The following is a 24175-nucleotide window of genomic DNA, read 5'->3' on the forward strand; positions in this document are numbered from 1 at the left end:
GTTACTGGCAGAAGTCAAACCCATTAAAAGCATTAAGAAATCCCCAAAAATTGAAACATGAAAGGTTAATCTGTTTACAGGCTGACTGGTAATGGGAAGTGTTTCTGTTACTAATAGTGGCGCTACACTGGTGAGTTAATACAGGGCTATAAAATATCAACATCAGATTTCATATTAAGAAGAATAAACAGTATTTACTCACACATTATCACATGCACAGTGCAGATACAGTATATACAGTATAGTATATGCACTGCATTTTCTCACAATTCCAAAATTAGAGGTTTTAACAATCATGAAAAGATGATTTTAAGTTAAGATGTGTGTAAGAGTATTAATTCCTTCACAGCTTCATGACTAAGCGCCATTGAAAGTCCAATAATGTTGCACTCAAGTGTGTTGCAGTTGGGAGTGAACCGCGACATGTTGGACAGAGGGCTTTCCAGTACCATAGTTGACCCCCTCTCAGAAGGACTGCATTGTGCCACCCTACAATGAAATGTTCATCAGCCGTTCACTGATCTCATGCATGTCAAAGGTATGACTCTAGCGTGTATTTATAGTTTGTAAAATCTATGAAATAGCGATCAGATGAACAGCTATGAGATGAACAATTTTGTGGATGGTTTGTTTTTAAATGCGCTTCCAAGTTCTGCTATGGTCCAATTAATCTGAGGCTTTCAGACAGCCCAGTCAATTTGTTTTCAATTTTGTTTTTCTTCTCGCCTCTCAAGGTAATATTTAAAATCGTTCCCACTTAACAGGAGCACCTCGGTTGTTTACACAAGATAATGACTGGGCCAAGCTAATGAATATTTAGTTAGGCCTAATTAAATAATCAATCAGGCAGGTTGTATCCCCGCCCAGTCCTGGTCCTCGTGCCCTGCCCGCCGTGCGCCACCGCCGTGCGTCTCCGCACGTTTCCCACCGCGCGCTCCGACGGCTCAGCGGCCCCTTTACTACTCCCCCACAGAGACGCGCACACCCCCGCCGAGGCACACGCCACAGGAAGCTCCGCGAAAGGATGTGGCAGGTCGCCGTCCCATGGCGGAACACCTCCTCAACTTAATGGTGAGCATGAACGCACCTCGCGGTGCGTCTTGTGTGCAGAAACGTGGCCGTTGGAGCAGATGGTCCTAGTAGTCAGATTACCCCTTCCATAGTAAATCCTGGGCCTCGCATCTACGGCTGGCTTTAACGCTAAGCTGTTGTTCAATGCATTCTGTCCTTTTGGCAGCAGGTTGACTTCAAGCTGTCAGTGCGTGCAGGTCCATTTAGCGTCACGTTAGACTGGACAGGGCGGGTTCAAATAACTGATTTAAACTCTTTTACATTCTTCCTGGCTTAAGTAATTAGGGAAAAAGGGATATTTGAATTAAGTTTTCAAATGCAACTCTTGCTGGAAAAGCGTGCCAATATACAGGCGTAAGTCCTTAAATCAAAGTAATTTTAGTTCAGGGGCCACATGGATCCCAACGATCGCATTATAACCTTTTCATACAAATCAGTGGACAGTGTTCTTCTTTGTTTCAATGCAACATCCATTGTTAATGATCCATTCTCTTGCAAAACACAGTGAACAAGTCTTCCACTTGCAGCATTTTGCAGCCTTCAGCATGCATGTAATTACAAATTCACCCTCACAGTAATACTTTAACTCTGAAGGCTCGTCACTCCTGCGTCACTAATTGATCAGCTCAGGTCTTCTTCTGATGTAATAATGTACTTAGACTTCCAAACAATTATTACATTAGAACAGCAGTTGCTTTAATTAAAAAAAAAAAAGGTTATATGAAATACCAATTCTAATTGAACCAGGAAATGTATTGGTCCATCCATGGATGAAACACTTGTTGTGAGTTATGTCGTCAAGCTTCTTGTTCAAGAGCAGCGGGTCGTGCAAGAAGTACATTGAAAAAACATTGAAAGGTTGGACATGTGCGTTTAAAAGAGCGTTAGACAAGGTCACATTAAGTTAATTTCTAAAGGTTATAGTGCATTTTAGACTCATCCTGGAAAAAGTGCCATCAAAAGAATTAAGAAGACATTTAGAAGGGTAGTTTAATGAACAATGCTTCCACCCATTTCTTTCTTGTGTCAATGGTAGACCAACAGTAAATGACTGCGGGGCCACATGCACCCCTTTGTCCCTGTGTCACCTGTTGAAGATTAATGAAAATAAATTACATACAAATGACTTAACATGATTATGTGAAAGGTTGATGTTAAATGTGGAGTCTTTGAAGACATTTAAGTACAAGTTTACTGAACTCGTATGAGAAAAGTGTGCTTTTTATGATGGAGAACAGACCGCTGTGTTCAAGCAGTAAAATTTCTGTCACCATTTCCAGACAGAACACACTTGACAAATTCAAGACTGAGCGGGAACAGTAGCTACTGCTTTTCTGTTAAGGGTTTTAATTATATTAAGCAGACCTGAAGTCGGCTTATGGCTCAGCCCCCTACAGTCGTCCCAGTTATTCACGTGGCCCCTTGGGAATATTAATTGCCCATCCCTAGTTTATGGGCTAATTGTCCATTTGCCTCTTGACCTGTGCCAACATAGTGTCGAAAATATTATTGGAGTATTTCCACATCAAATATTCATCTCCCTGTAAAATGGTGTCAAGTGTCTGATGACTCATCCTGCGCTTGGAGGCTTTTCCATAATACTGCATCTAATAACAATATTTGGTTAAAATTCAATGTCCCGCCCGTACTGTTATGAGGCATGTGCCGCTTTGTAGGGGGGGTCTTTTTTTCTTTTATTGATTTGCTCTTTCAGATAGTTGCTGCATGTGGCAGGAGTGTGAATTGCATATAGAGAGTAATTGACTGAAAATGTCAATCAAATATATAACTGAGGTTGTGAAATGTAGCACACAATGTTTGCACAGTTAGTTGGAGAACTGCTGCTGCAGATTGTTTTTGACATTGAATTGTGATTTGCTTCAATACATAAACATGACTCTCTACCTGGTGGCCGCAAGGCAGAGAGCAGAAGACCGAACACAATAAAGTCAATTGCTTCGCTTCTGAAATGTTCCAGATTCTGAAATGCATTTGTTATTAGGAACAAATCCTAAAGCATTAACATTATCTACTTCGGTGTTTGTATTTACCTTGATTGCAATACTTGACTTCTCACGTGTTCACCTAAAATCATGCAGCCCTCTAAAGGACACTCTCTTCCTATACTACTCTGGCAGCAATGTAACAGGAACCAAAGTTTTAAAAAGGAGGAAAGTTTGTAAATGGGTCCTGTTCACTTTATCCTCTGTATTCTATGTCACATTAGCTGTATAGGACATGTAATGTTGCTTCCACATTACTAGTTTCGCTGTGCTGAATGCAACACAGCCCATGTTGGTTTGTTCTTTTTTCTTTTACCAACTAAACCAATCTAGGAAACGTATAAAAGTGTCAAAACTGACACCACAGCTCGAAAGTGTGATATGCCCTGTTTTTAGTCTGTTTTCACCTGTTTTGGCTTTGCTGGCCTGATTGTAGTCCAACTGTACTGCTGCCTGCATGCTGAGACCTGCTTCTCAAAGTGACCTGAGTGGTCTGCTTGTTAGGGGTGTGTCAGGATAAGGGTAGACGTGTTCATAAGTCTGAATGGCCTAAGACTTCCAGGAAAGTAGCCTTTTATTTAATCTTCCTCAATAGACTGTTTGTGCCAGTCTATAGAGGAAGACTAGTTTTGTTTTGTTCCATTCTTACTATGGATCTGCACATTGTTTGAGTAATGTTAAATTGGCACGTGTGGCTGGTTTACTGCAGGGTGTTTTTACACCGTGTAGTTTTTCAGATTTGTTCACCTTCGCTTTGTAGAAGATTTAAAAGCAGTAGTGTCGTGTTTGCCTGATTTGAAAGGAGCTGAACTGCACGGCTGCCGGCAGCGGACACACCCGTTAACACTGAGGCCCCTCCAGCTCCATGTTGGTGCGAAAGCGAACAAAACTTTCAATTCATACTTTGACTTATCCATTAAGGTGGCAGAACCATAAAGTCAGTGTCCCAGTCTGCAGGTGTGCCACGTTGCTCTGGATCATGATAATGTGATTGTGCAGCCTTGTAAAGCTGCAGTATTTCCTTTTACGCAGGGCTTTTAATGCTCTGTGTGGCAGAGTGTACATTCTGCTATTCCCTTAAGCACTGAACAAGTGTAACAAACAAACAAACAGGCAGCGCGTTTCCTTATTGAGGTTCTGCACCAGAGCGCCAAACAAACAGGAAACACTATGGACACACGGGGCAGGCGAGTGACTGATAAAGGTATCGCCTCAAACAAAAATAAGCAATTCATAGAGGTGAAGTCATACTGGCAAAGCTGTGCTGCTGCTGGCTCTGGGCTAATTTAACCTCTGGTTGTACCTTCTTTGAGGTGTTGAAAACATCCTGCCTGTACTGTTCTTTGAAATGTTTCTCAGGGTTACAGGCGCCACATGAAGAAAAAAAAATGCTAATAGTAACTTTTGCATTCACTATATGCTTTTGTGAGTCGACAGCGGGAGACTTGATACTTCAGTCACAGAATTTAATTAAAAACCTGGTTTTGCTATTATTTACCACCATATTTGGAGGTGGACAATTGAGGCAGTTGTGGTCAGCGGCCTGCCGGTGTTTGTCTTCTCGGGCATCAGTGGATCAGAGCTGAGTCTGTGCCACCAAAAGAAAATCAAATGGGTTTCTTTGCCTTTCAGGATTGGCTGCACAATATCAGAGTCGGATGTCATACATAGGGATGCACTAATACCACTTTCTTAACTGAATACAAGTAGATTCAAGTACTTAATAACAAGACATAAAGTCAAAGAGTTACTGTAAAAAGTGGATTGTCTTTCAATGCTGTTTGTTTCCCCGACACTTGAAAATTCACTGTTTTCCTCAAACATGGCATTTAAACTCTTCACTAGAGTAACAATGTCAACCATAATAAAAACAGTCTGTGGATTTAAATGATCAACATACAATGTTAAAACTTTACTTATCTTAGCAGCAGCTGTGTTTCAAAGGCAGTTCTTAAATATTTCATCGCTTTATATCGATTTTTGTTCGTCTGGTCTGTTGCCACCAGGTCTAACATTATGTTAATCAATTAAGTTTAATATGATGAGCTGAGAACAATAAATACATATTTTATATGGAAACTGATTATATTTTCTTAGCCTTTTGTGTGGGGATTTTCAGTCTGACTGTTATCCGCTGAACACCGAACCCCTTCCAGGACGTGTCTGAAACTCGCCTCGGAGCTTGTCGTAGTAATTCCAACATTGACTAAAAGGGCCATGAATCACTCCTGAGTGGTTTGCTTTGTCGAAATAAGGTTAACTGTTTCCAAGTTAAAGAAAACAAAACGAAAACAAAAAAAAAAAAACTAGGATTCTTCATTCCCTTAATCATTAATATACAATTGAGTCGTCATCTTGCATAAGCCCAATGTGTACTAAAATGGTATAAAATTGTGTTGCTGTTGTTTATCTCAGAATGAGATCAGCTGACACTGCTCACCGATTACCTGCTCTGCTTAGAGAATGACGCTTGTTCTTGCTAAGCTGCTGTGAAGTGGTACCTGATGGAATTGTTTTACAGCACCTCTATAATTAGGGATATAGAGGTACATGTGCACAGTGTTGCCCCCCCCGTATTGGTGCATCCCTAGATTTGTACTATGCGAATAATGTATCAGATTTCTTGTAAAATGATCCCCCAACAGATCTTTTTTTTTTTTTTTTCCAGTAATGGAAGCAAGTGACCTCTTTGTGCTATCACCCTTTCTGGAATGAGACATCATCGAACAGATACTTCACCTCTTCGTTGACTGAACTGACTGAAACGGTGAATGGACTATGAAATGAGTTTTGTGTCGGGTAATTTGAAATCAGCTATACTCTGCAGTGAGACTTTCTCAGGCAAAATATTATCTTTTTTTTTTTTCTTCCCCGCACTGTTTTTCCACAGACAAGGACTGACAATGAATTGGCATGCTCAGGAGAAATAATCCTGCTCATCAAAATTATTGTTGAGTTGAAAAATATGACCATGAACTCTGTAATAACTGTCCATAACGTCTTACGCTTCATCCCAGTGGTGATAAATCAAAAAGATGATTTGCTTTTCCTTTGTGGTTTAATTATTTTTGAAGTTCCATTTTTGACTAAAACATTTGTACAACACCCTTTGTTGATCCTCTGTCTTGTTTTGGTTGATGAGCAGCAGCAGATTTTCATCAATATTAGAGGTTTGAGACATGAATTCAAATTTTATTCTGGTTTATTGAATGCGCAATAAAAAAAAAATAAAAAAAAACAATCACAGAGAAGTCATCCTCAGTCTCTGTACAGGAAACGGAGGAATATCCAGCACAGTAGCAAACACCAGCAGGATTCAGTCACTGCAGCTGTCAGGCTGAATTGTAGAGATGATAATGAGGAATTAGCATGCACGCGGAGGCCTGCACTATTTATCGCAACACTGTTTGCCTCAACTTACACCTGTGCGTCCTCATTGTTGAAGAAGTACCGTCGTAGTGGGACAAGCAATTGCTCCTCACTCACAAGCCACCATCTTCATCACTGTCGACTGCTTCGCACCATCACCATTCGAACATCAGACTAATGAGCCACGCATTTGAACCGAGAAGAAAGAAAAAAAAAAAAAAAAAGTTAGCTTTCTCATTATTTGGCAAGTTTGCAAATGTTTTCAGAAGAAGTCCACTTTCTTATGAGGATGTAACGACAGAGCTCTGTTTGTGAAAGAGCAAATCTCGTGCTCATCTCTTTTAAAATTTTGACTACAGACCCCCAGATATTGATGGTTTTTATTGAGTCAGGGGCTTCTCGTTACATTTTTGATTTAACGGAGCGAATATTTTCAATCCGAATACTGAAACGGCTGTATTTTGCAATTTGTTTTTCTTTGTATAATTGTCCTCAACTTGAGTCGTGGTTTTACTGCAGCCAACAATTGACATTTGACCCACCAGTTTCACGAGATCATTTGTTGTGTCTCTCTGTCATCAGTCAAGTGAGGATTTACCCGGCTCCCTTGATCCGTTGCCCTCGGTGCACCTGCTTGATTGGCATCCTAAATTGTGGGTTGATCTGAGATAGAATGATAGCAAGTGGTGGTAGGAGACAATTAGTTGCTTCTGACCCCACGACACTTCTTACTTGAACCACTCCCGTGTGGGGCCCAGAGTTTAATCCCGACTGATCGATACCTTTAAGGCGTCTTAATATCGCAGAAAATCTTTTGGTCTGTTTATTTAAGTGCGGGGCCGAGGTATGGATCGCTGTAAATGTATTAATTAGTATCGAGTTGAATTCAGATTAAAGTAATTTGAACTCCTACACAATTAAGAGGGCTGAGTGTAATTTAGGGTTTAAATGGCGTTCATTGAGCAAACCTGCGAGCTTCAAAACAGCTTTTAAACGTCTCGCATTGGTTTGTGCTCAAGCAGATTTACTTCAGTATATCAGAAGTTGAAAATTCAACAGTGGGGTAAAATGTGTTGACTACGAGTCAAAGCACTTGGTTTGTATGCCCATTGCATCTTTTGCTTCATGCCTGTGGAAGCTGAGGGGAGAAAATGCAATCTTCTATGGCCTCAGTGGTTTCCTTTTTTGTATCTTTGTATTCGCTCACGCTGCTTGTGGATGTTTCTGGTTTGCCCTAGTTGTCACACGTGTGGCGATATAATATGGTCTTCGTTTGAACCCAGCCGTGTCTCTGCCCCAACTTTGGATTACGGCTCTCTGTGAGACCAGGAAGCTGTACAGGTGACCCGGGTCATGTTATTATGTGGTAGTTGAGATGAAAATAAGTGCATTGTATTACTATATATTGTATCATGCAGTGTATTATTGAATTGTAGCAGCTGCTATATAAGTCCAATTCCTATCCGCGGTACAAGTCGTGACCTCATACCTAAATCACATTACTGGTTACCGGCAAACTGATGCCGGTAAACACTAACTTCCAGGACAGTATTCCTCATATCTACAGGAACTGAAACCTTTCTTCAACAACAAAAATCCTCTTGCTGGATGCATTCATTCACCTGCAAGTTTGAGATTGCTTTATTCTGGGTTTATCGTGCCCATTTTAATAGTGGTTCTCTATCCATCAATTTCCAATAACCACTTAATTCTGAATATGACTTTTGGATGGACAGTTTTTTTTTTTTGAACGATCCTGTCATTCTAGCGAGGACATTTCGTTTTTGAATCAAAGTAGGATATTGGTTTTGCAAAAAAAAAAAAGTTTTTAAACTACTTGGATAGTAATATCATCCAAAGGTAAGCTATGCTAAATACTGCTCTCCAAACCAATAATACTGTATGTTGGTTCTGCTGTGAGACATCGCTCAAGCTTTTGTCCACCGTCTAGAGCGGACAGATCATCTCATTCAGTGTGACACTGCAAAGTCATCTCATCTTAAGAGATATACAGCCAGTTGTAGGAATACACTGCAAACAGATTAAATACTTGCTGGGAAAAAAAACAAACCCAAAACAAAATACAAGACTAAAAGATTACTTCAACTATAAATATATATATCTATATATATATATATATATATATATCCACTCGCATACATACATAAATGGAAATGTGTGCTCGAGGGAAGAACTAATAAATCAGTCTCTTTCATTTATCCACTAATAAATAATACGCAGCTTCCTGTACCTTTGATGCATTTTATATCGTCTGTGAATTTTCTTGATTACATATTATTTATATTATATATTAGCAAGTTGTTCTGCAATACATATGGATGTGCAACAGTATGAACTTTAGATTATCTACACTTTTACATCAGTTGAATTTCAGCTACAAAGTATTATTTTCTGTAGTATTTGTTTTCAATTAATTGAATTTTTTTTTTGCTCTTAACAGATTTTTTTTCTTTATGGGTGTCTTGGCATGCCACACAAGAGAGCGAAAGCTCGGGTGTGGGAAGGGGTGACTGTGGGAACGTCGTGCTTTTGTGCTCTCTTGTTCACTGTCATATAACCGAGCTGCCACTAATTCCACCTGTGACAAATCAAAATATCGGCTGTGAAAAAGATCTATTATGGGATTTTCCACCTGGCAGATGTGAACAACACTGCCGGAAGTCTTTTTGCTTGACCACAGATACAAATGACAAAGTCAGAAAGAGAACCTGGGGTCTTATATTGGCTTTTGAATCAGGTTAAATATATTTGCGACATTTGCATGAATAAATATGAGTGTAAAAGCAACTAATGGTAATTGTAAATGATCCTACCTGTATTTGCTCTGATTTGACTTCTGACGTCTCCTTCCAGCTCCATATTGAATTCTATTAGCTGCTTCTGATTTGTTAAATAAGAAGGAATGATTAATTGTTGAATGTTAGAAATGCCTCAACAATATGAATTAAAGTAAGCACAGTATTAAAATGACAAGTACTGTATAATTATTTCAGCCAGTTTTTCAGCAATCCGACCATTAAAATGATGGACAGTGAGAAAGTTCACCGCGCTCTCTGCACCTTTCCTTGTTGGTCTCTTGGGTCTGCACTGCGTCCCTCCTGGGTAATGCGTGAGCGCGCAGTACGGTTTATTTTTCCAGCTTTTTCTGTGGAAACCGCCGCCTGCAGGAAATGACACTGATAAGTGAGCTGAATCAGAAACAGTGGATTTGCAGGTCATAAAACCAGGCTGCATTAAAACACTTTGGAGCTGAGAACATAATGATCTGTAGGTTTCACAAACTGCCTCTTTTATATCTGACATCGTCCTCTCGACTCATCGGCTGACACACAATTACAGGTATCAGTTAGAGCTGCCTTAAATAAAAGGTAAATTAAAAACAAATAGCTATAATGGAATTGGATTTTCCACTGCTGCTAATGATGGAGATTCTTCTCCCAAACCAATTACACATTTTGTCCTTTTTATTCAGATTTTAATTTAGTTATTTTTTTCTCCTTTACAAATCAGGTGAAATTACAATGTAAAGCTCATCTCATGTAAATGAGGTCTTCAGGGTTCCCGCAGAGCCCCCACGACAATACATGCAATCTCATTTAGTTTATCACTCCCCTTTCTATTGATACAGGCGCTCCATATTCAGTGTTTTATTACTTATCACCATGCAGTTATTCATATCAGTCCATGCGAGCTGATCAAGAAGCGCCGGGTTTTTTGTGCAGCGAGGCTCCTCGACTTCGTTGTTTTATCTGGCGCACACGTATGAAAAGGACCCGAGGGAGTAAGACAATGCTGCTGTCTGCTTCAACTCATCTCGGTGCCTGACACTGAGGTATCAAGCACTAGCAGGGGAGAGAGAGAGAATATTTTATCTGACATTGTCACTCTCTGTGGAAACCTCCAGGAGGCCACGGCTGCTGTGACACACTTAGTGGTCAGCAGCACTGCATGTGATTACGACAGCTCATCCTAGGCTCACTGAAGCCACAAGTCTGCAGTGTTGAATTGGAAAACAAAATGTCATCCTAATAGCTGTTGTAATACTCTGGATAAAGAGCATATGTTGGGACAATATAAAAAGGTTTGAGTAACATTTTCTCCTATCTTTTGCCAATTGTAATAAAAGCTTTTTTTCCCCGCCCCTCAGGTTATTGCTACTCCTGTGGACTTCTTGGGGGTACTTGGAGTAAAGTGTCAGGTGAAGCAGAATGCAGCACATTTGACTCCCTTCCCTTGATGACACAAGTCGGCTTTAAAAGTCCAAGATCGATTTGAATTAAACAGCCAAAGTAGGGGGAAAACATGGGGGCATCATTGTTTCGCTTGATTGCTGCTGTTGTGGCAATGGGCGCGACCTGCTGCCAAACCGTTTGCAAAAGACAGGCGTCACTCGAATGGCACCTGAAACAACGCACCATCCAAACGAACTGGACTCTTGTGGGAAACCTTTGCAGGAGCGTGTCGGAGTGTTGGGATTCTCTGGAGGGAGACGAGTCAATCCACAAGCCTTTCAACTTTGCACAGATATGTCCCCTTCAGCTGCAGCACGGAGACAAACTGCTGATGTCTGCTGATGAAACACTTGAGTCATATGGCATCAAGCTCCTCAATGTGTCAGAAGAAGACTTTGAACGCTGTTCCACAAACACGCCGATGAAAGACCAGTTTGTTTTCCCCGACAATCTCCATGGGAGTGAGAAGGTTGAGACCAAGTGGCTCGTCCCAGGTCACCATTACTTCATCGCGCTGCACGGAGGAGACACTCAGCTGTGCAAACTTGGTTTGAGGCTCAACGTCTCCGTGAAAGCTCAGCTCTGCCAGGGTTCTCCTCTGCGTCGACTCTGCTCCGGGAATGGCTTTTGTCAGACGGGCCTCTGGGAAGCCGCGTACCATTGTCGGTGTCGCCACCACTACTCCGGGAGGTTCTGTGAGAAGTTCGACGTCTGTTTGGACAACCCTTGTGAAAACAAAGGAGTCTGTTTGAGCAATGGATCCACAGATCCCAACAACAGAACATATAAATGCCTCTGTCCTCCGCATTTTACAGGTAAGGACAAATATCACTGTTTCTCCCTTTTCAACTTTGCTTAACTCTGCTTAATCATTTTCTTTATGATAAAAGCAATTTCCCACTCGTGGTGACCAAAGTTACTTCATCAGCACAGCAGACAAGTAATAGATATCTTATTAAGTGAAGCAGAACCGCCAACACAAACTATTCCATACAGAATCACTCACAGCACGACCAAACATTCTCATTGACCTGGACGTGTCCTCTTTTCACATCCTGTCGTTGGCATTCAGGTTTTTTCTTTTATAAATCCATAAGAATGTCAGTTCTTAATGGTATCGCAAGGCTGGGCCAAGTGGCCTCTTAAAAAAAATTCAAAAGATTTTCTTAAGCAATGGAAAGCAATACAAGAGCCATGATGTAACGACCAATAACATAATGGCCAATAAAATAATAACCGCTAGTAACACAGTTTTGACTATTCTAAATGTAATGAACCCAATAATGTAATAAATTGCCAATTTTGTAATGAAAAAGTAATAATTTTTTTGGGGATTGAGAGTGTTGTAGAGCATGTTATGTAATATTATGTTACATTACTGGCAATATCTAATTAATGACTTTATTATGTCACATTGGCAGGTATTGTTATTGGCCAATATGACATTATCAGTTGTTACATGTTCTAATTGGAGCCTTTTGCCGTGAATCTGTCAGTTTAGTAAGTCTGTATATAGTCTATCCTAGTCTTGTTTTTATAAAATGTTCTGTGACCACCTTTGTTAATTATGCATTTATGCGATAATAAATTTAACGTTATGCAACATAAATCTCCACATTCTTGTGTAAGGCAAACAGAATTATTATTGAAACCACCACAATTCCACGTTGCTGATTTCACTTTACTGCCAACACGCACTCTATTATGTACAGTAATGATTTACTCTCCTACTTCTAATTAAATTCAGATGAAAAGCACCAGAGGCCTGTGCTCGCAGACAAACTTCAATCTGTGCATTTCTTCTTATCTTCAGTTTTGTTGTCGTGTCTTTCAGGGGTTACCTGCTCTGAATTTGTTGGGAGAGCCAATTGTGAGAGCATTTGTGAAAGTGGGACATGCGTTCCAGTGTCGCCCACCTCCTTCAAATGTGTTTGCGATGCTGGATCCTCTGGTAAGCCCCCCCCCACACACACACACAATTATTGTTGTTTCATTATATATATCATAGCAACAGTGAAGCTGTGTTCTTTGAACATGATGACACACTTTTGAGCCAAAACAGGCAATTCCATTGCAGACGAAATGTTCATATCATATCGGCATCGCCGTTCCTGATGCACGACTTTATCGTTTACCTCACAAACACCTCGTGCTACAACCGGTGATGTGGCGCTGTAAAAGGCCGGGGGTTAAACTGCTGCCTAACTGAGCGTGTCAGAGTTGATAAAACAAAGGTTTACAGCAATCACCTAAAATGTAATTTCTGATATGTTGTTTCTGCTGAAGCCTCTTAAATCAAAACTTTGCCGGAAACCAAAAAAAAACTGACGGGAGATAAAGAGTGAGACATGAATTAAAACACTATAATTCATGCTTTTTTTTCAGGTTTTTTTTTTTTTCTAACATTTTGAGAGAATCATCCAAACTTGCAGAGGGATTTAGTGCTTTCATTCGATGTTTGTGTGCAAGGAATTGGCTCGTCTTATTCAAGACAAGATTGTGTTGTTCATTAGTTAGTCTCTATGTGATAATTTACTGTTGAGTTAATGGGAAACACACCGTTGGGTTGGAGGACCTGGATACTCCGCGGGCTGCCCTGGATATCACTGTCTGCACGCAAACACGCCCGCTACGAACTTTCCACAGTAAAACCTCCAGGTGGCTCTTCACATTGATTCATTGTTTTGTTTCCTGCACATTTTGTCCTGGCAGTATTCTTGAAGTGTTATAGCTTTGTCTTTTGAGTCCAGCCCATGCTTTCAGCTTATTATTCTGTGGATGTGGTTCCAAGGTTACTACCAGTGCAATCTGGCATGCTTTATTTTGAACGAGAGCCGTTATTAAGCAATACAATTGAAGAAGAAAGTATTTCGGAATGTTGCATTGAACCCATTTAGAAAACGGCACCAAGGATTTAAAAAAAAAAAGAAAAGAAAAGAAAACACTATCTTTTTCTGAACTTTCGAGAGGTAACATTAAAATATTGCATTTATCCTCTTGTATGAAGTGAATGCCATTTTACTTTTACTCGAAGGCTGCGTGTTTTTAATCAGACAAAGGGCAAGAACACCACTCAAGCAAACTGTATATCAAAGTGACCTCTTATGAACTTGGCAATGATTTTCTTTTCATATTTTTACTAGAACATGAGTGTTTGGATAGCAATAGCGCAACCCTTCTTGTACAAGTGAGATGCAATTAATTTGAAATATCTTCAAATTCTTCACATATATAACTGCCGTACTTATGGTTTGGCTGTACATTTGATATGATTTAATTATTTTATATTACTGTTTTGATTAATCCAGCTCCAAAACTAATATTTTATCATGGGAAAAATACATTACACTTTCAACAATAAGCAAACTTCCAATGGGACTTATAGGAGAATCAAAACACAGCCGGCATTGTTTCTTAAAGAAGAAGAAAAAGAAAAAATGTCGGCTCTTATCAAGTTTTAAGTGGGTAATTCATATAATTCACTTCACAAACACATTAACATACAAGCTACATGCTCCCTCTGCCTTTGCAGCTTTTATCTAATTTGCCTTAATTGCCGCTGCTCTCTCGTGGAGGCAGGCTCTGCTGGGTGCTTTCACACACTCATGGTGTCCTGCTGTCCCATCCGCTTCTTGGGAGTTCTGTGGAGCTCGTGCTTCCTCCACCCTCCCTGCTGCAGTTGGCTCATTAATCAACTGGAAGTTAGTGGCTGCTCCAGCGCTGGCTGCCCTCACAGGCCAAAGTCTATGCGCACAGAATAATGAGCCAAACTCATGGGATGTTTCAAATGAGATTTTCTTTTGATTTGACTCGCCACTGCACCACCTCAGGGGTATGTGTTGCAGCGCATTACCAGCTTTATGAGGTCATTTCCATTTGGTATAAGGTGCTAATTGTTTTTTACAATCTCGTTGATAGTCGTATCAAATTGTGACCGGATCTGCGGTCATTACCCCTTGTGAAAGAATTTAATCAGATATTGACACATGTTGTTTCTTTATGTTTATTGGATTGCGGCAGTTCATAATTACTGCAGTGATAATAAGGCTTAAGATGACAGCAGAAATGCAAATGAACAGTAAAAAAATAAAAAAGATTTATTTACACCACGGCTGCCATAAACCAAAATTATTATGATTTTTTTTGCTTGAGCATGGAGTGTCATAACCATTGTAAGTGTCTTAAATATATATGTGACAGATGGAAAATGTAGCTAAAAGTTAGTAGTTTGTACAGGTGCAGTTTTTTTTTTTTTTTCAGTGGACCAGTTAAGAAAATTCACTTTCTGCCGTTGGATGAGCTACAGCGAAAGCAAACTCTGAAAAGATTGATGCCCACAGAGGAGACTGTGGCGAGCCTCTGGGACATGAGCGCTGGTATCAGCATGGGGATTAAACAGAATATGCAAAGAAAGACTCAGTGGAAAGATAAATGTGTAGGCACCTCGTGAAGAACACAAAAAAATGAAAACCCTCACTGGGGAATAGCGTCAGATTTTATTCACCTTGAACCTGCAGTGAATTCAGTCTAATTTTATCCTTTGCTTACAATGTCACTTCAGCGCTACTCTGTTTCTGGCTTAAGTTTCTTGTGTCAAAAGTCCTGTGATTCCTTGGTATTTACAAAAAGAACCAAACTCCTGGCCACTCCTTGACTTGTAATTACGTTATCACATAGAATGCTCACAGTATGAAACAAACTGCAACTCTGACTACTTAGTTTACATTTCAGTGAAAGTCCATCCATGAAAATAATTGATGTGTCTTAATGATGACTTTCATTTTATGACTGAACTGGGTACAAGGGTATTGACTTTGTGTTTGCTGTACGACCACGCGCATAAGATGCTTTTCAAGATCAGAAAATGAGTCTCTGTGTTGACTGTGTCTATTCAGTTCACTTCGGTCCTGGTCTGTCATTACAAGTCATTTACTTGAAATAAATAAGTTAAACGCATTGTGATAAAGTGATTAAATTTTTTTATTGTACTGGAAGGAAAAAAAAATCCATGTTTGAATAACGCAACAGGAGTTCATGTAAAAAAAAAACCATTTTGTTTGTATTGCATTTTGCGACCACAAACTCACAAGTTTTCCCAAAGTTGGATTGTGGACATTTGCAATTATGCCAAATATTTCAGGTCTCCTTGTTGAACTGCTCATTTTCTTCAAACTATGAACGCATACATAAGTATAGCCTTTCAAACCTTTTGAAATAAATATAGGTTGCTAGTTTCAGTTATAGTGTAAACTAGTTTTAGCGGCGTAGACACAGTGTGGGCAATGCAATGAAATAAATATATATCGGTAGGAGCAGCTATAGCTGCTAAGCATACATCTGATGTTATTGCTGGAACAATGATCCTAAATTCTATTCTGTTCTCTTTTGTTCAATTCCATGGTATTAATAAAAGATTGCATCTTCTTGCAGGCACATATATCATTATCCCCCAATAACGGAAGCTTGGTTATGAAGTGCCGACCGGCGAAAATTGTGTTTGTCAATGTAACGCACTAACACAAAGAAATGCTTCTCATATTCACCAACATGACTAATCTATGGTATGAAACAATAGTGGTGCTCCATATACTTGCATAAGATTTTGACTTAATACATAGATTTTCTCTTTTAATGCCACTGTGTATTCACAGATCGTTTAGCAGCTACTGAACTGAACAAAACTCTGCCTCCTAGTTTCAGGAAAATACTTTTGCAAAAGAGTTTTTTTAAATATACTTAAACTTCTTAAAGTCGATCTAAATTAAAAAAAAAAAATCCTAATCTCAGATGTTGTTTCTACTTTTGTACCTGGAGCCAGAGTCGTCACGTTTAGAATTGTGCTTTTCAGTTTTCATGTTCTGAGTGTGAAAAGAACTGACAAAACAATAAATGTTCGTATGAGAGTGTCATTTTTTGAGATGTGCCTATATAATCAAACCCACTATGTGATCAAAGCAAACCATTTCTGGTAATTTATTTAGAGACATCTGCTATGTTTAGTGTCCCCGAGGTCGAATACGATAAACACTCGTCAGCTGTTTTGGTAGGATACAAATCCTTTATGTAATGCCGCTATTTAGTTGTTTTTATTCTACATCAGAAACAAAATGATTGGTTTATTTACTTTTGTAGTTGATTTTGTTGTATTTTGTGCTGTAAAAATAAGGCCTTAATTGTACAAATTCAAAATGACAAATTGTCATCCAGGCAGGATGTTGCTTGAAAATGATTTTGTGTCTTTACGTTCCATGATTGGCGTGAACTGAACGGAGTGTGCCGATGAGCAGAACACCGACAGACAATGTCACCTTTGTGTCTGGGCTCTTTCATATTATGGTTTCCTAACATAAATTCAGTCCCCTCCATAGTAAATGTAATCTCCTGTTGTTTTTTGCATGGTTTTATTTCTCTTTGTTTTTTCCCAGGGCCACCTTGTGAGAAGAGCAAAGCCCCCTGTGACCTAAATCCATGCAAAAACGGTGGCACGTGCGAAGAAAGCCCCAATGGATTTGTTTGTCATTGTCCAGAAAGGTTGGGGGGCCTCCTCTGCGACTCTTGGGTTGACTTCGATTGCTTGTCACAGGCATGCCAGGAGGAACAAATTTGCACTGCAGGGGAGCATGTGAGGACTTCATTTCCCCGCATTTGGTTTATCTCAGTGGGACATAAACAAGAAATGGCACATGGAAATTAATAGTGTCTCCGAACAAGATCAAATGGCTTCATTCTGAAAACTCGAGCAGCAATTAATATTTCCTGCTGAAGATGAGCTAAGGGACAGTGCCCGCTTCCTTTAGCATTTTGATTGAATGACCCAACACATATTTAAGTGCCACTTTGAAATGGCTGCCGTCAAAACCTTTCTGTAATTGGGTGCCTGCTGTAATTTTCACCTTTTCACGGGAAATGCTATTATGACCATACGTTTTGCAGCGGCAGTGTTGTTTCTCATGCTCTGGAGAATACCCTGGGGAGACTACAGTAGTGGTCTAATTGTCTTTCTCGGTGACCTTTGTTTTTGTTCATTACAGTTTGCCAAGTGCTCTGCACATTCTCACAACCCACCTACGATTACTACACTAAACGGGGAATTTATCTTTATAATGCCTGCTTGACATAGATATTTTGCCAGAACTTTAATCTGTTTAACTTTGAATTACAAGCACATTAACATTTATGTGCAAAATGTATTATTTCCTTCCTTAGATTTGAATGTAATGAACTTGAGTAGAAAATAGTATTGCAGTCAATCAAGGCACAGCTTAATTGCTTCAGGTAAACATTGCATTGTTGATGAGCTTCCTGCATTTAGGGAATCTTTTGTGTAATCTAACCCCGTTTTCCCCAAGCCGCGCCCGTGACCTGCTTTGTGTTCCTTCTCCGCGCAGGCCTCTGAGTGTGTCTGTGCACATGGTAATGTGGTCCCAGCATGCAGGAGGCAGCAGAGCCTGTGCGGCTCATCACCGTGTCTGAACAATGCCACCTGTGCGTCCAGGGGAAATGACTACTTCTGCAGGTGAATCACAGAGAGAGAGAAAGCTAATAGAGGCCCATCGCCTGGTCCCCCTCGGAGATGATTCGAGTGAATTCCTGTGAATTTGTCTTCCTTGGAGAGTAAATGAAAAATGCTTCTTTTCTTCTTTTCTCCCTTTTCTGAAAGGAATAGAGTTTTACATCTCTCTTAAAGGGTTTAGCATTACTGGAAAATCTGTCTCATTATATAGACTATATATTGGCAATATTACCCACTTTTCCAGATGATTATTAATATTAAGGAGCTGCACTTTTACACAAAGGACTATTTTTCTAAAGCATATAGATACTTTTTTTCCTCGTAGTTTGTCTGTATAATGCTCATCAATTTACAATAATATCTTCTATTGTGAACAGCAAATGTTGTTGAAATGCTAAAAGCAGGGGTTTATCCTCCAATACTTAGAGATTTTTTTACCATACAAAAATGTAGAATCACACCAAGCTTTTCTTGGAAAAAAAAAAAATAAATGCATTTGTGAAACTGTGTTAACAAGAACAAATGACTTCAGACCCACTGCTGTCAGTCGTATATTACTGGCTCAGCTCTGAACTAGTGAAAGTGAGAGAGGCAGACCTCTCTTTTAATCTTAAAGCAGTTTAGCCAAGCTGCTTCTTCGAGGATACCGGCTTCCACTAGATTACAGTCTGCCTTTGATGCCCTCTAGATACTTATCGTCACACTGAAACCTATTCCTGATGCACACTTACACTCCTGCTTATGCTCTGTTTTTTTATTTATTTTTCCTGCTATTTACAAACAGAATATTTTTGTTAATGGCCATTTGGGTTTGTATAAAGACGTTTCAGTTTGAGTTTGTATCTGTCTTTCAAATCCAGTTATTGCGACACACCAGATCACAGAGCTGTAACGTTGTGTATATGTAAAGTAGTTTTTTTATCTGGACTCTTATACAATATTAGACATGGATCAGATATGGTGTTGTCTCACCTCTGCGATAGTGTTTGAATGCATAATCGACATCCCGCACTTGAATCACTCCCGAAATCTGGGATGCAGTTTTGTTTATGTCATAACAACAGCTGAGACACTCCAAGGATTTAATGTAAATGAGCATCAGACAGATGGGATAGGAAAGCCTTTGAGGGAGGTTCATTAAGGGATGTGTATATTTGTTATATTAGACAGTAGGGCGAGTCAAATAAGCAGCATAGGGAGTGAACCAAATGGATTTCTAATTGACTTGTCAAATAGGTGGAATTAGGCATATCAGAATCAAACAATTTAAAAGAAAATAGACTAATGTGTATCCTACTATTAAACCAGGTCCCTATCCCAATCAAATCATGTGGGAAAACTAAATTATAACCCCATGTATTCTGGAAGAGAAACAATACAATACAGGCGTGTTAGTCGTTAAGGCTAGGAGTGAATTGATTTTGATGACTCTGACCTCCTCTCAACAGATGTCTGAGTGGGTTTTCTGGAAAGAATTGTGAAGAAATAATTGACTACTGCAGGCTGCTCAATATCAACTGCCTGAATGAGGGATTGTGCGTGAGTGTAATTGGCGGATATCAGGTAGGTAATTCAATGTTTCAGTCATAATGAAATACTCCAAAGTGCACAAACTATGACTCACCCTGCACCTTAATAGGGACTACAATATGGGGACAAGATCATTACATTGAGAGATGGGGCCAAAGGGTTTGCATTCAATCTTTTGAGTAGATTTTTCTTTTAGGGAAAAACACATTAATTTCAATGCATTTTTATGAATCTGTTTGCAATGGATATTTACATGCACAAGTATCGTGAAATCTGGATGTTTGATGATTGAAATCCCTTCTTAATTCTTCAATTTACATTTGAATTTAAGGCTAATGTATCTCAAGTATTGGTATTTTTATGAGTAAAAAAATTGACTGATTTGACCAATTGGTGCTTCAGTGCTTTGAATAGATGGGAACACATCAGGACCTCGAACAGTGGAGTTCAAACAGACATATTGTATGCTGAACACATCTTATTTTGAACAGTATTTTCATATTTTGTGGCTGAAGATTGATCTATAATATAATCAGTCATTGATTGAACTTTAAAAAAAAAAAGATAAAAGAAATGTCACTGGTATGTGTCTAAAGCAGGCAGTAATCCAATTCCAACCCATTAATCACTGCAAGTGTGTGAATGTTTTTTTCAGACGGACAGTCTCTGGTTTAATTTGCCTCTGTGTTGCTCACTCTTCTCAAATGTCTCCATTTCTTACAACACCTGAGACTGCTCCTTAATGCCCCATAGCTCCTAATTATCCTCCATCAGTCTTGTTCCATTAGACCATTGAGAGTGTGCTTTAATCTAAAAGCAACTTTAGATGCTTTGTGTTGGCGAGGCTCCAACCGAGGTCAGACATAATCAAAAATTGTTGCTAGCTGCAAATGGGCCCTTTTCTCTCTTTACAGTTCAGTTTTTATTTATTTATTTATAGTTCGGGAAGAACAACTGTTGATGGGTCGTGCTCAGTTTATTTCTTCTATACCTACCAGACCCGTCGCAACGCACTGTGCAGAACTAGATGTACACGAAGAAGCCGATAGTTTTGGTTCTGTATTTCAGTATGTTTAATGTGCGATGAAGACGTGAGCGAAGTCCATCCTATATATGAACGAAATGTGTATTCATTAAGGTATGGGCTCATTTTCATTTTTGTGTCCATCTTAGACGTTTGTCTTCTCAACAGTATCATCCAGTTTAGTGTTAATTCAGAATTGATTTAGACTACCGTCCAGAAAACATTCAAGGTACTATAGATTTTATTCAGAAACATAGTTTTTACATGCTGTGATGACCCGAAATTTTATTGACCTCCCCGATACCCAAGATGCGTTGCACATCTCAAGGACGAGAACGTCTCAAAGCAGAATAAAACTTTTCTGTGTGGGTAGATATCGCTCGATGAAGGTGAGAACGATGTGCTTTTTGTAATTTCAGTGAATTGACCCTTTTTTATTCGAGAGGATTTTTAACCACACTCCTCAAGGGTAAAAAGAGACACTATTCACCAGATGCAAAACTGCACTCAACAAACACATTTTAAAACTGAAAGTCAACAACTTGACCCCAGAATTTTTTGAGTTGAATATCATTGTGCTGGAAAAGAATGGACAAAAAAAAAAAAAGGCCAATCAGTTTGCTCCAGTGCTTGTCCGCATGTTACATTGTGTCGCAAATGTATAAACTACTGCACTATTGTACTCACGTGTGCACTGTGCTTTATTACTACAGTGTGTTTGCGCCTCAGGTTGGACCGGAGAGTATTGTCAGTTTGTAAGCGACGCCTGCCTGATAAAACCAGACAGCTGTTCGAATGGAGCCACATGCATTGCGACCAGCCAGCCATCATCTCCCCCAAAGCACGTCTGCAAATGTCCCCTTGGCTTCATAGGTGAGATAACTTTGCTTTGTCATGTCTTCTTTTTTTTTCTTTCTTTTTTTTTTGCCCTTTCAGTCTGTCCGTCCATCTGTTGTCAAATTATCTCAAAACTTGTACAGCCCCTTAAAGGAAGGTTGATGCACACTGGCATCGCACACTATGTACCTTGACATTTACTGGGTGTGTTGCTTAATAAACTGCACTTAATTGAAGCATGGACACAAAAGGTTTGAAGCACAGATGCACCATGAGTTGAAAAGGCTGCTGTTCTCTGTCTATTTTCCTCTGTTTGAGAGAGTGAATCAGCATGCAAGTTGTTTGACACGAAGCGCTCATGCTGAGAGCCATCCATAAATCATGCATTTGTCTATTTTGCCTTTTGTTGGTGTTTTAAGGCAGACAGCATTCAAATGGCATAAAGCCTATAAACAAGTTATGAGCGCATTCTGTATTCCATTAAAAGTGCATAATTTGTTTTGTGCGAGTACGTACGACCATCTATGGTCACAGACGATCGTTGTTTCTAATTGGCTGGCAGGGATGCATTAAAATTGTATGTCAGATGTATAGTTTCAAAAAACTGCATTCTTTATTGTGTCTTTGTCAGAGGAACAATTTATTCCACATAGGTTACTTAGGACCAGAAGTGCATACAGCGGAAAAACAGGAGGAAGTCATTAGAGCAGTGAGTGACTCCACTGCAACTTGAAACCTCATGTACCTGTTTATGTATCCAAGCAACAAACTTAAAGATGGTTGTGGGAAAAAAGAAAAAAAAAAAAGCCACGCAGCAAATTATCTGATTTAAACCGAGGATCCTTTTTGGGAGAAACCTTTTGAGGATTGCATAATCAACCTAAGCAAACTATTATAAGACTCATTTTCATATCGTTAGATTGCATTTTTCCACTTGAGAAGTCAAGAAAGTAACTGGCTTGTATACAGTGTATTCATTTGTTTATATGTGCTTGCATGACACACAGACACATCTGTCCCTCTGTCATTTAAGAGTGACACGGTACTGGTTATTTATGGAAAAGACCTTGATTATCAGTTAAGGCAAAAATGTTTGATATAGGTCTATTTCCACCAAAATTGAATGGCCTTGAAGTTTGTTTATTTTAGTTTAACTGTGGAAACCTGTAGAAAAATATTATAAACAAAACAGATTTTTTTTTATCTTTTTTTTAATCTCAATGTAGATTATGCTGTTTATAGTTTATGAAATCTGAGGCTGACATTGTTTGGTCATCATTTTGCTCATTTTACGACATAATTGAGGTAAGAAATTGAAGTATTCAGCCTGTGAGGATGCTGAAGCGTTGGAAGAGAAAAAGCTTCCAGATTATAGCTTATGTATTGTTGGTGTAATGTCTCTTATTTCTCATAACGTAAAGTCGTAGACTGTCTGAGACTCACATCAGTTGACTGTGAAGTCAGGCTCAGTAATACCGGTAGTGAGCACACTAGTTTGTTGAAGTTTTGCCACTATGGCCACAAACAAACTACTGTCCGAGAAGGAAATCACCATCTTCATTAAGCCTGTCAGGTGTATAGATTCCTCTAATCTGATGAGCACCGTACTAACTTTGGACACGACATTGCAGATAACATATTAACGATACGGAACACTGGACTTAAAGCTGTATTATTAAGTTCTTAGGACTTGAAGTTACCATAAAAAGAAACAAAGAAAAACTTTTTCATGTAAAAGGAGGACGGTTCGTGATCACGTTAAAGCTACAAAAGCAAACATGTAACCAGAAGGTAAAACTTGTGGCTCAACTGACCCCAGAAGCAGCACCCAAGATACTATATAGCTCCTTGTGAAAAGAGGATTCAGGACCAGTGAACAGTGGTCTCGCTCCCTGGACGCTGCCTCTGGTTGAGGAGTGGTGTGACACAGTCATTTTAGTTTAGTTTCTTTTTTTTTTTATTTTAACATTGTTACGTTCTCAATTATACTTCGTTTGATGCATTTTAGGTCACATGTTATAAGTCTTTTTGAATTCACAGACAATAAATAGCAAACTGTTAATGTACACTGGTTGGATATGAGTCAGCAAGGTAACACGGTCAGAGGGACCACAGCCTTCATGTGGTTCAAACCAGCAGGTCTATAAAGATCTGCTTTGATTCATATCTGCAAAGATTATATTAGAGGTAACCTCATTTCTGCTAACTGACCTGACGAGAACAGGTTCCAGTGATCAGCATTTATTTGAATATGATGGGGGTCAGATAGAATATAAACTATTCTCTTATGTCCAATGGAGTTTAGCGCCACACATAAGACCAAAAAAGGGAGAAGGTCAGAGTCAGAGTTTGCATGATCACCCCGATGCTTGCATGTTTTTTTTTTTTCCCCAGGTCCTCCAGTTTTTCCCCTCACAATCGTGAAACTAATTGTAGTATTTGTTTAAATGTGACTTGTGTGTGGCTCTGTCTCACTGTGTTTGCCATGCGATGGACTGGTGACATGTCCAGGGTGTGCCTTGCCTTCACACACAGTCGGCTGGAAACAGCCTGACACTAAGTTAGATAAAATTGT

At 39.4% G+C, this 24175-nt stretch overlaps 1 protein-coding gene across 1 annotated transcript in view; it reads left to right on the forward strand.

The window, feature by feature from the left end:
• Nucleotides 1-10766: 10766 nt before the first annotated feature.
• eys (eyes shut homolog) overlaps nt 10767-24175 on the forward strand; it is a gene marked incomplete at its 5' end in the record, with an annotated part of 173350 nt that continues 159941 nt past the window's right edge. The window contains 6 exons of the mRNA XM_080481589.1: nt 10767-11511; nt 12531-12647; nt 17122-17318; nt 18085-18212; nt 19658-19772; nt 21477-21636. Of these exons, the coding sequence (XP_080337715.1) occupies nt 10767-11511; nt 12531-12647; nt 17122-17318; nt 18085-18212; nt 19658-19772; nt 21477-21636 (1462 nt within the window). The remainder of the gene's footprint in view (nt 11512-12530; nt 12648-17121; nt 17319-18084; nt 18213-19657; nt 19773-21476; nt 21637-24175) is intronic.

Source organism: Lipophrys pholis (assembly GCF_963383615.2).
Source record: "Lipophrys pholis genome assembly, chromosome: 15".
NCBI classification, from domain to species: Eukaryota; Metazoa; Chordata; class Actinopteri; order Blenniiformes; family Blenniidae; genus Lipophrys; species Lipophrys pholis.